This window comes from Cetorhinus maximus, chromosome 12 (genome assembly GCF_964194155.1).
Source record: "Cetorhinus maximus chromosome 12, sCetMax3.hap1.1, whole genome shotgun sequence".
Classification (NCBI taxonomy): Eukaryota; Metazoa; Chordata; class Chondrichthyes; order Lamniformes; family Cetorhinidae; genus Cetorhinus; species Cetorhinus maximus.
In genome coordinates, this window is record NC_135890.1 from 17,791,905 (window position 1) to 17,804,187 (window position 12,283).

The 12,283-nt window shown below is 49.2% G+C and overlaps 2 protein-coding genes across 6 annotated transcripts in view; one reads left to right on the forward strand and one right to left on the reverse strand.

The window, feature by feature from the left end:
- The window catches only part of zc3hc1 (zinc finger, C3HC-type containing 1), an 18,322-nt gene extending 13,469 nt beyond the window's left edge, over positions 1–4,853 (reverse strand). The window contains exons 1-2 of the mRNA XM_078553829.1: positions 4,274–4,853; positions 2,968–3,174 (exon numbers count right to left, since the gene is read on the reverse strand). Coding sequence (XP_078409955.1) covers positions 2,968–3,174; positions 4,274–4,323 — 257 coding nt within the window. The 5' untranslated portion in view covers positions 4,324–4,853. The remainder of the gene's footprint in view (positions 1–2,967; positions 3,175–4,273) is intronic.
- A 374-nt stretch (positions 4,854–5,227) lies between these two features.
- The window catches only part of klhdc10 (kelch domain containing 10), a 43,870-nt gene continuing 36,814 nt past the window's right edge, over positions 5,228–12,283 (forward strand). For 4 of the 5 annotated variants that reach the window (XR_013578097.1, XR_013578098.1, XR_013578099.1 and 1 more), the window contains exon 1: positions 5,228–5,377. Coding sequence is in view for 1 of the 5 variants with exons in the window: in XM_078553083.1 (XP_078409209.1) it covers positions 5,311–5,377 (67 nt within the window). In the remaining 4 variants the exon portion in view is untranslated. The remainder of the gene's footprint in view (positions 5,378–12,283) is intronic. The other variant, XR_013578100.1, reaches the window with a different exon arrangement.

Sequence of the window (12,283 nt, forward strand, 5' to 3'; positions counted from 1 at the left end):
TTGGGGCTGGGGCGGGGTAGTGGGTTTACGGATTGGGGCTGGGATTGGAGATTGGGGCTGGGGCAGTGGGGTGGGATTGGGGATTGGAGCTGGGGCGGGGGGGGTGCGATTGTGGATTGGGGATAATGGCTGGGGCGGGGGGGTGGGATCGGGGATGGGGTTGGGGACTCGGGATTGGGGCTGGGGCGGGGGCTGGGATTGAGGATTGGGGCTGGGGCGGAGGGGTGGGATTGGGGCTAGGGTGGGGGGTTGGGATTAGGGCAGGGGTGCAGGGTTGGGATTGGGGCAGGGGGTGGGATTGGGGCTGGGGCAGGTGGTGGGATTGGGGCTGGGGCGGGGGGTGTGGGATTGGAGATTGGGGCTGGGGTGGGGAGGTAGGATTGGAGATTGGGGCTGGGATTGGGGCTGGGGCGGGGGGGGTGGGATTGGGGATTGGAGATGGGGCGGGGGTGTGGGATTGGGGATGGTGGCTGGTGCGGGGGGGTGGGATTGGGGATGGGGTTGGGGGGTGGGATTGGGGCTGGGGTGGGGTGGTGGGATTGGGGTTGGGGCGGGGGGTGGGGGGTGGGATTGGGGCTGGGAGGTGGGATTGGGGATTCGGCGAGGGGGTGGGATTGGGGATTGGGGTTGGGTGGGATTGTGGCTGGGGCAGGGGGTTGGGATTGGGAATTGGGGCTGGGGCCGGGGGTGGGATTGGGGATTGGGGAGGGGCGGCATTGGGGATTGGGGCTGGGGCGGGAGGGTGGGATTGGAGATTGGGGCTGGAGCGGGGCAGTGGAATTGGTGATTGTGGCTGAGGCAGGGGGGTGGGATTGGGGCGGGGCCCGGGGGGGTGGGATTGGGGCTGAGACCGGGGGGGTGGGATTGGGGCTGGGGCTGGGCCGGGGGGGTGGCTGACTTGGATTGGGGCTGGGGCGGGGTGGGGTGGGATTGGGGGTGGGACTGGGGATTGGGGGTGGGATTGGGGCTGGGGCGGGGGGGGTGGGTTTGGGGGTAGGGTGGGGGGTGGGATCGGGGTTGGGGCGGGGGGGGGGTGGGATCGGGGTTGGCGCTGTGGCGGAGGGGTGGGATTGGAGCTGGGAGGTGGGATTGGGGATTCGGTGAGGGGGTGGGATTGGGGATTCAGGTTGGGTGGGATTGTGTCTGGGGCAGGGGGTTGTGATTGGGAATTGGGGATGGGGCAGGGGCTGGGCTTGAGGATTGGGGCGGGGGGATTGGGGCTGGGGCGGGTGGGTGGGATTGGAGATCGGGGCTGGGGCGGGTGGGTGGGATTGGAGATCGGGGCTGGGGCGGGTGGGTGGGATTGGAGATCGGGGCTGGGGCGGGTGGGTGGGATTGGAGATCGGGGCTGGGGCGGGTGGGTGGGATTGGAGATCGGGGCTGGGGCGGGTGGGTGGGATTGGAGATCGGGGCTGGGGCAGGGGGGTGGGATTGGAGATCGGGGCTGGGGCGGGGGGATTGGGGCAGGGGCCGGGGGGGGTGGGATTGGGGCTGGGGCCGGGGGGGGGTGGGATTGGGGCTGGGGCCGGGGGGGGGGTGGGATTGGGGCTGGGGCCGGGGGGGGGTGGGATTGGGGCTGGGGCCGGGGGGGGGGGTGGGATTGGGGCTGGGGCCGGGGGGGGGGGTGGGATTGGGGCTGGGGCCGGGGGGGGGGGGGTGGGATTGGGGCTGGGGCCGGGGGGGGGGGGTGGGATTGGGGCTGGGGCCGGGGGGGGGGGGTGGGATTGGGGCTGGGGCCGGGGGGGGGGGGTGGGATTGGGGCTGGGGCCGGGGGGGGGGGTGGGATTGGGGCTGGGGCCGGGGGGGGGGGTGGGATTGGGGCTGGGGCCGGGGGGGGGGGGTGGGATTGGGGCTGGGGCCGGGGGGGGGGTGGGATTGGGGCTGGGGCCGGGGGGGGGGTGGGATTGGGGCTGGGGCCGGGGGGGGGGGTGGGATTGGGGCTGGGGCCGGGGGGGGGGTGGGATTGGGGCTGGGGCCGGGGGGGGGGTGGGATTGGGGCTGGGGCCGGGGGGGGGGTGGGATTGGGGCTGGGGCCGGGGGGGGGGTGGGATTGGGGCTGGGGCCGGGGGGGGGGTGGGATTGGGGAATGGGGCTGGGGGGTGGGATTGGGGATTGGGGCTGGGGGGGTGGGATTGGGGATTGGGATTGGGAATTGGGGCTGGGATTGGGGATTGGGGCTGGGATTGGGGATTGGGGATTGGGGCTGGGATTGAGGATTGGGGCTGGGGGTGGGGTTGGGGATTGGGGCTGGGGATTGGGAATTGGGGCTGGGGGAGTGGGATTGGGAATTGGGGCGGGGGGAGTGGGATTGGGGATTGGGGCGGGGGGAGTGGGATTGGGGATTGGGGCGGGGGGAGTGGGATTGGGGCGGGGGGAGTGGGATTGGGGCGGGGGGAGTGGGATTGGGGATTGGGGCGGGGGGAGTGGGATTGGGGATTGGGGCGGGGGGAGTGGGATTGGGGCGGGGGGAGTGGGATTGGGGATTGGGGCGGGGGGAGTGATTGGGGCGGGGGGAGTGGGATTGGGGCTGGGGCGGGGGAGTGGGATTGGGGCTGGGGCGGGGGGGTGGGATTGGGGCTGGGGCGGGGGGATTGGGGCTGGGGCGGGGGGATTGGGGCTGGGGCGGGGGGATTGGGGCTGGGGCGGGGGGATTGGGGCTGGGGGATTGGGGCTGGGGCGGGATTGGGGGCTGGGGGTCGGGGACTAGGGGTCGGGGGCTGGGTTGGGGCTGGGGGCCTGGGATCCGGCTCCTTCACCCTCGATGGTATTTCGCTTTAAAGCTATTAGAAGGACCATTATCCTGAATAATTTTAGTGAAAACCAATCCCTTAAAATAAACCCAGTGGGAAGGGTCCATGAGACCAGGCGAGGTTAGTCAGTCATTCCCAGGGCCCAGGACCAACAGGGAGCAGTTCCCGCGCAGTAAATTTTAGTGGAAGAATCAATAACTCCAAGGCTCTGACTTACATCTCCGCGATGCTGTCTGATAGTAGCTGCCGCACTTTCTGCGGAGTCTCAGCCACATTTTTGTTGTTGGGCGATGGAAAATCACCATTGCTACCGGCCGCTGCCATATTTGATCCGGCAGTGATCAGTGTCCCACCGGCTACAATGTGCACACCACAAATGTTCCGGAGCACAAACCTTAACCACAACTGGCTAACACGTGGAAATCTGCAGCAGCAGAATGAAACATAGAGACAAATTACGAATTTCTTTGAACATTTTCTAAAACAATAAGAGTCATAAAATTAGGTTTTTGACGAAAATAATTGTTTCACTTCAAATGAGTGCGTTAACTCAGAAAAAGAGCAACCTACATTAACAGGTAATTGGATTTTTTTTCATAAACCAAAACAAAATTGGTACAGAATTCTTAAGACATTTTCAGTTTTATTTGTCTTCCTCTCTTGTCCTGAAGTTGTCCCATTGCTGAGGTGAGTCCCGTGGAACCAACTGCCCTCCAGTTCCAGAATTGACAACCCTCCAGGATTGCCCAGAGTCTAGGAATTGAAAAAAGACTTGCAATTATACAGCACCTTTCACAAACACAGGATGTTCCAACGTACCTTACATGCAATGTAATGCCGTTGAAGTGTAGTTACTGTTGAAAGGTAAAAAGAAACAGCAGCCAGTTTGCACAAACAAACTCCCACCAATAGCAATGTGATAATGGCCAGATAATCTATTTTTGTGGGATGAATATTGCTCAGGACAGCAGGGAACTCCCTGCTCTTCAAAAATGCACATGACTTTTACATCCACCCAGATTAAAGATGGAACTCTTGGAGCACTTCTGACAGTTTAGCACTCCTTCAGTACTGCAATACAGTAGAAACTTTGATTTTTGTTTTGCTCAAATCTTGGAGTGGGACCTGAACCAACAAAGTTCTGTCTCGCACAAAATTATTACCCACTGGGCCACAACTAAGTCTTAGTTCAAAGGCATTGATGTGTGGAACCCAGGAGAAACTCATAGGAGCATTATAAAACCAACATGTTTTTGTTCATTTTCTTTGAACATTTTCATTCCTTGCTTATAAAAATAGGATTTGGAGGAAAAAGTGTGGGTTGGCAATCAGGAATCATGCTATTGAGTCATAAAGAATGTGTTCACTTTTCAATTGAGGTGGTTATAAAATGGATTTGTTGAATGGCCAATGATGGAAATGGATCAGTGGGAGGCAGTACATCATGTAATGAAACCTCCAAAGATACATCCAACTCGAGTTAGCAACCCTAATGGCATCTCAGTAAGCAGGCCATTATTCACCTTTGAATCAGTGAGGGTCCATTGAAGCTCTTCCAGGAGCAGCAACCCATGGTCTGGGTTTCTTTTCCAGGCGTGGTGAGGCAGCTTGTTGTCTTCACACATCTTCCCTGTCAAGAACTCCAATGTCAGAAGGTCACATAATGCAAACTCACAATTCTGCACTGTACTGAGGAAGTGCTCCAGAGTTGTGCTTTGCTTAGATGTTAACCCGAGACCTCGTCTGCCCTCTAAATGGGTTTAAAAGACCCAGAGGCACTATGTCAAAGAAGAGCAGGAAAAAGAATCCTCTCCAATATTTATCCCTCAAATAACATCACTAAAACAATGAATCATTTATCTCGTTGCTGTTTGTGGGATCTTACTGTGTGATATGTGACTGCTGAATTTCCCTACATTACAGGAGTGCCCACACTTCGAAAGCAATTCATCGGCTGTAAAGCATATTGGTGTCACCCTGAGGTTGTGAAAGGTGCTGTACAGATATAAATTCTTATACACCACACCCAAAGGTGACACTTAGTCTTTGCATGCGCAACGCCACTGGAGATGGTCCAGTACTCTCATCGTTTGCACCAAGGACAAATTTGAACGATGATCTCGGTGATCGGTTACATTCCCTCGGCTGGGGGATTGGCCCCTTTAAGGGCGACGTTGAGTTAACTTGGAGCTCGATTAGTAATCACTGAATCGGCTCACCTCATAATAAGGTGGGCGGCGATTGGGCGAGCCGATGAGGAGGGGGGGGGGGCTGGTGATTGGTTGTGCCTGCTGCCTGTTTGTGTTGTGAGGGGAGAGCGGGATGTGAGCTTGAGTTTGGCCGTGAAGCGGCGGCGGGGACTGCGGCGGCTTTTAATAGTCGGCACCCTGAGTGCGGGGCGGCGTCGGGTTCTCTATTTTAATTTAATTTTGAAGCGAAGCGAGGGGAGGGGAGGAGGGTGGGGGGGTGGTGGGGGTGGTGGTGGTGGTGGCGGGGGATTTATTTCCCCCGGTTGTCGGGTCGCTCGGCGGCCGCTGCCGGGACCGGCCGCTGTGCGGGGATGTCGGAGCCGCCTCTTCTCAGTCAGTTCGTGAAGGTAACCGGGAGGCCGCAGGCCGGGCCGCCAGGTCAGTGTCCGCTTAAGTCAGAGCAACCAACCCATCCGTTCGCTAATAACGGGCCGCTAATGTGCAGAATGTGACCAACTGGGAGCTGTTGGACTAAACAATAAGTTAAACACCTGGTGTCTCTTGTCGACATTTGGTTCCCTTTATTATACAGTTGTTTCCAAACAACATCTGCATGTACATTATAAAATGAGCTGTAACAAGCCCCTTACAAAGCAAAATGCGGCGGGTGCTGGAAACCTGAAATAAAAACACACAAAAAAAAATGTTGGAAATACACTCGGGTCAGAGTAAGCATCTGTGGAGAGGAACAGAGTTAACGTTTCAGGCCCATGACCTGTCATCAAAACAGGCTCCCTTCCCGGCCGATGCTTGGTCCAGCCCTGGTGAGTACTGCACCCAGCCGGCAACCCACTGCACAGCCGTGAAGATATTTACCAATAATTCATTATTAATGCCCACTTCTAAATACCAATGATCAGTTCTAAACTAGCAGTGCTTAGATTTTTTTTTGTCAATCCCTAAACCAGTTGGTGTCCTTTATGGTCATTGAGTTCTCCTTTATATTCAGTTGTATGCAAGATGCATTCATGAAAATTGAGAACTGAGCATATGTAAATAGCTGTAACTGTCCAGTCACACTCTGCATTGGTATATAGATACCAGTACATACTATACCTATTTTAAATATTGAGTAATTATATCAACTTGCCCATAAATGCACCAAATTTAAATGTTATAATGGTTATATACTTGTTTTGTTTAAGTAGCACAGTGCTATAGTACAAATAGCATGCAGTCATGTTTAGATTCTAAATATGAATTCATAAATAGGTGGCACTGCAATGGACATCAGTAACCACCATCAAAATTATGTCAAATTGTGTATATAAGTGGCATGCATATATAGGTACAATTATATAGAGCTTTTGTGAAACTACCTGGAGTACTGTGCACAGTTTTGGCCTCCTTAACCAAGGAAGGATTATCTTGCCTTGGAGGTCATGGAGTGAGCTTTCACTAGATTGATTTCTGGGATGAGAGGATTGCCCTATGATGGGAGGCTTATTAAACTGGGCCTGTATTCTTGAATTTAGAAGCATGAGAGATGATCTCATTGAAACATACAAGATTCTGAGCTGGCTTGATAATACAGACCATGAGAGGTTGTTTCTCCTGGCTAGAATACGGGGACACAGTCTGAGGATAAGGAGTTGGCTATTTAGGACTGAAGAGGAGAAATGTCTTTACTTGGAGCGTTGTGAATCTCTGGAATTCTGTACCCCAGAGGATTGTGGTTACTCCAGCATTGAGTATTGTAGTAATTCTAGCTTTAAGACTTATTGCATTGTATAGTATCACATGACAGTGTGAACGAATTAGCTCTAAGCGTGGGGAATCTTAGAGTTGGAGTTGTCCTTCTAGTTGTGGAAGCATGTAACTTCTGCTGCAGCCTGTAAATAAGGTATGATTTTTCTAATGAGAAATCTGTCTGGAAAATCAAGTCCAAAACAAGTATATTTAAGGCTGAGGTAGACAGATTTTGGTTTCGGAGTGAAGGAATATTGGGAGAGAGTGGGAAAGTGGAGTTATGCTGGGAAGATCAGCCATGTTCTTATTGAATGGTGGGGCAAGCTCAGAGTTGTATAATTTCCCCCTGATCCTAGTTTTGGTTCTTATGTAAAGTTCAAGGTAAAACCATCAGGATTGCAACAGCACAATCTCCAAAATCTGGTGTTATGGTTTTTGCATACAGAAAGATAACATGATTTACAGTAAGAAAGGAAGAGACACGATGGACACTGAGCATGGGGATAAAGAGAAATTGAGAAGTCAGAATGAGAAAATTAAGGCAGAAGAGAGGAGTGACCAGGTGGAGCTGGCAGCTTCAGGATTTCCAAATGTTGGAAGTATAGTGGCTAACTAGTAGTTGAAGTAAGTGTTGAGGTGTTTAGTGTTGGAAGGGTGTATACAGAGACAGAAGGCAGGAGAAAATCACTAAGGTTAACGATGAAGTGACGTGAAAGTAAAGATGGGAACTTGGAATTAAAACTTGTTGCATAGTCTGGCAAGGACAGGATGATGGGAGTGTGAGAATTAGAATGATAGAATCCTACAGCACAGAAGGTGGCAATTTGGCCCTTTTATATGTATACTACTCTTTAAAAGGGGCATCTACTTTGTCTTACTCCTCTACCCTTTGCCCATAGAGCTGCAAATTTCTCCTTTTTTAAGCATATATACAATTCCCTTTTGAAAGTACTTTTGAATCTGCTTCCACTCCCCTTTTGGGCAGTACGTTCCAAATCACAACAATGCGTTGTATTTTTTTTTTAAAACCTCTTTCTTATCAGCCCTTCTGCCAGTTATCAAATCTGTATTCTCAGGTTACTGACTGGCCTGCCAGTGTAGAATGCCAATGTAGGATGTAGGAGGGTTGATAGTAAGTTCGTGGATGACATGAAAATTGGTGGGGTGGTAAATAGTGAGGAGGATAGCCTTAGATTACAGGAAAATATAGACGGGCTGGTCAGATGGGCTGATCAGCGGCAAACGGAATTTAATCCAGATAAGTGTGAGGTGATGCACTTGGGCAGGACAAACAAGGGACGGGAATACACGATGAATGAAAGGACCCTGGGAAGTACTGAGGATCAGAAGGACCTTGGTGTGCATGTCCACCGGTCCCTTAAGATAGCGGGACAGGTAGATAAGTTGGTTAAGAAGGCATATGGGATACTTGCGTTTATTAGCCGAGGCATAGAATATAAGAGCAGGGAGGTTACGCTGGAACTGTATAAAACGCTGGTTAGGCCACAGCTAGAGTATTGCGTGCAGTTCTGGAATCCGCATTATAAGAAGGATGTGATTGCACTAAAGAGAGTGCAGAGGAGATTTATGAGATGTTGCCTAGACTGGAGAGTCTTATTTATGAGGAGAGATTGGATAGACTGGAGTTATTTTCCCTGGAGCAGAGGAGATTGAGGGGGGACATGATTGAGGTGTATAAAATTATGAGGGGCATAGATAGGGTAGACAGAAGGAACTTTTCACCTTGGTAGAGGGATCAATAACCAGGGGTCAACGATGTAAGGTAAGGGGCAGGAGGTTTAGAGGGGATGTGAGTAAAAAATTTTTCACCCAAAGGGTGATGGGAATCTGGAATTCACTGCCTGAAAGGGTGGTAGAGACAGAAACCCTCATAACATTTAATAAGTATTTGGATGTGCACTTGCAATGCCATGGCATACAAGGCTATGGGCCTAGTGCTGGAAAATGGGATTAGAATAGTTAGGTACTTGTTTGACTGGCGCAGACTCGATGGACTGAAGAGCCTTTTTCTGTGCTGTTGACCTCTATGACCCTATGACTCTATGACAGTGGAAACTGTATCCTTTTATTTACTCTATCAAAACCTTATATAGTTTTGAGCCCCTCTACTTAAGTACTTTACACAAAGGGTGAATGTGTGGAATATACTGCTAAATATCTAGTTGTACATAGACCTTGTGTATATCTCTAGTATTACAAGTAGTGAGTTTGGCATGCAATCCCTGTTAGTGTCACGTTCCCTGTAACACTTTCCACAGTCAGTTTGTTGATAACATGTTTATTGTTATAAAAATGTAACCTCATACCATGGATAATCCCACAAGAAATTTGCTTGTATTTACATAAAACTTCTGTGTGCTGCGCTTCCTGTCTTGCCTGTCATATGCTACCTAATCACCATTTCTGTGTCATATAGGGGGCAGTATAAAAAAAGTAGTCATTTGGCAAATATGGACAAATTTTCCAGCAATAAAAAAATGTTAGAGCCATGGCATCTGCAGCCTCTTAATTGACCTATGTATAAACTCGCCATTGTTCACTTAATATCAGTTAGACTTTGTAACCTAGCTACCAAGCCAAATTGATGCTATTAAGCAAAAGTGAATTCATACATGAGTCAATGAATGATATGTTTTCCATGCTGCAATTTTCCTGCCTGTACTATGCAGAACATGCTCTGACCAGAGTGTCACGGGAGATTTGATGGTGTTTGTGTAATTCTTGATTTGGCAGTTAGTGTCTGCTGAATTAGTCTATACATTTTGCTGTAGTTCTATCAAATGATTAAAGCAATGACAAAAAAGGGATCTCTTTCATCTTTTTTTCTTGCACGTGTTCTTTTGCATGGCCTTGCTTGTGCTTTTATCATGTTTTCTATTGTCACCCTTTCTGTCGCTTAATGGCTTTCTCTTTTGTTCATCAAAATAGGTCACGTTCCACCTTTCATTGAGTATCCGCGCCCAAGTCTGAGCATTAATGGTTTCAACAGCAAACCTAGGGCACACTGCTTGATACCCTTACTTTCCTGTTGCTCCTCCATCAAGTATCTGCTGCTTCCTACCCATCAATCAGTTTCTTACACAGGCTTACGTTGATGCTAGCTTTTCTTCTAGGGCTGTTTTCTGTACTCCCTGTATTAACAACAACTGGCATTTACATAGCCCTGTTAATGTAGTAAAGTGTCCCAAGGCGTTTCACAGGAGTGTTTTTAAACAGAATTTGACACCGAGCTGCATAAGGAGATTATAGGAAAAATGACCAAAAGCTTGGTCAAAGAGAGACATTTTATGGAGCATTTTAAAGGAAGAGAGTTCGAGAGACTCGAGAAGCTTAGTGAGGAAATTTCACATCTTGGGGTCCAGGCAGCTGAAGGCGTGGCTGCCAATGGTAGAGCAGTTAAAATCTGATGTGCAAATGACAGGAATTAGAGGAGTGCAGAGATCCTGGAGTGTTGTAGGCCTGGCAGAAAGTACCAAAATTGATTTTTTAAAAAAAATATATTCTTCCATTTCAAATGTACATCCAATTCCTTCTTAAACAATACTCCAGTTTCTGCCTCAATGTCCACTTGTGGTGAAATATTCCACATTCTTTTATTCGTTCAAGGAGTGTGGACATTGATGGAAAAGTCAGCATTTATGCACATCCCTAACTGTACATGAGTAGGAGTTGGTGAACTGCCCCTTGAATACAAATGACTGGCTTGCAAGGTCATTTCAGAGGGCAGTTAAGAGTCAGCCACATTGCTGCTGGTCTGGAGTCACATATAGGCCAGACAGGGTAAGGATGGCAGATTTCCTTTCCTAAAGGACTTTAGTGAACCAGATGGGTTTTAATGACAATCTAGTAACTTTAGGATCAACATTACTAATGCTAGATTTACTTATTTGAAATTAAATTCCTCGGCTGCCTTCGTGGGATTTGATCTCTTCCTGTCTCTAGATCGTAAATCTAAGCCCTTGGATTATTAATTTGGTAACATAACCACTGTTCTGCTGAGTCCACCAATATCCCTCTATGAACAGATTTCTACCTTTTGCCTTTTTTCTACTGATACAGTCCGAGCCGCCTTGATATTGATTTGACAAACACTAAACCTCTATTTTGTAAACCACCTCTTGTGTTTGAATTGAAAATAGCCTCAATATTTTAATCCTTCCTTTATAACTATTGCTTCTTATTCTTCTATCATTCTACTAAATCTTCACCATAGCCTTCCAATACCTCTTCAAAATCCTTGAACAATCAAAGTCACTCTGCTTTCACACTCACTTATTCAGCTCAGTGTTCCTGCATATGTCATCTGCTGTTCCAATTCTGGCTTCCTTTACAGGCCAACCCCATATCTCTTTCCATGTCCACCCCATACATTGGAATGCACTCCCTGCACCCATGTGCCTTTTTCTTCCTCTTCTGTTCTTCCAACCTGCCTCTTGAATCACTCTTTTGGTCACCATCCCTAATCCTCAATACTTGGTGTCTGCTGAATTGTACATCCAGAGTACAAGCTGGTGTTGTAAGTGTTGGGGTGGGAAATGGGAAGTAATCGATCAGGGAAAGGAACTGATGGGCAGGATTCACTTGTTGCTTTATACTGAAGCAGTTGGGGAAAAAATAGAGACCAAGTTAACTCAAGAATTGTGGGAAGACTTTGTAAGAGGAAAAGAAGTATTCTGCAGTTTAAATCCTGAGAAAGAATGGATTATAGTGGAAGGTGGTAGAATGAGCCTTCATTGTTTGCCTGAGCCAGGCCACGTTTTCCAACTGTAACCATTACTGGACATAGAATAGTACTGTATAGCAACTCTTATTATTTATCAACATCAGCAATGACCTCCTTTGTTCCACTGCTTTCCATCCATATTTGTTCTGTCCCGCCATGGCCCTCTTTGTAAGTGAGCATTCTAGCTCAAATGGATTTACAGTGCAAGTTTACCAGTACTGGCTGAGTGTATTGGCATAACCATGATCCATCAAGAGCCAGCAAACACAGCACAAAGCAGCAGTGAAGTAGGACCCAGTTACTGGCCAGCCTTCCTGGCCAAAGAATGCTGCTAATGGAAAGAATAAAAAACACTAGAAAAGTTTCTCTGGATTTTTTTTTTGTATAGGTGCCTAACCTGATATAATGTTTGAATTAGCAACTGTGCAGGTTGACAGAAAGACGATCTGACTCTGGAAAACTTTTTGCAATCTCTTTCCTGTTCCCCTGTTAAGAGAAACACAAAAAATGTTAGTGACAAATTCCTTCTGGTACCAAAGCAGGACGGTATTCATGGGAAACAGAGCCCGCCACCCCCCCCCCCCCCCCCCCCAAAGGTAATTTTATAGCATTGCAAAGGCTCAAAGCATTTCCCCAAAAGGTGAAGTGATCTAATGGATGAAGTCACAATACCGAATTGTAGGCAGCCATTTTTAGAAATATGAATTGAAACGTTCAGTAAACATGCTGTACTAACCAGACCCAACAGTTGACCATCCTGAGAGTTGCCAGCACACTGACTAATGCTCTACTCATTCTTGCAAGTAAAGATCGGATGTATTCTGAAATATAATCTCCAACCTCCACCTCCT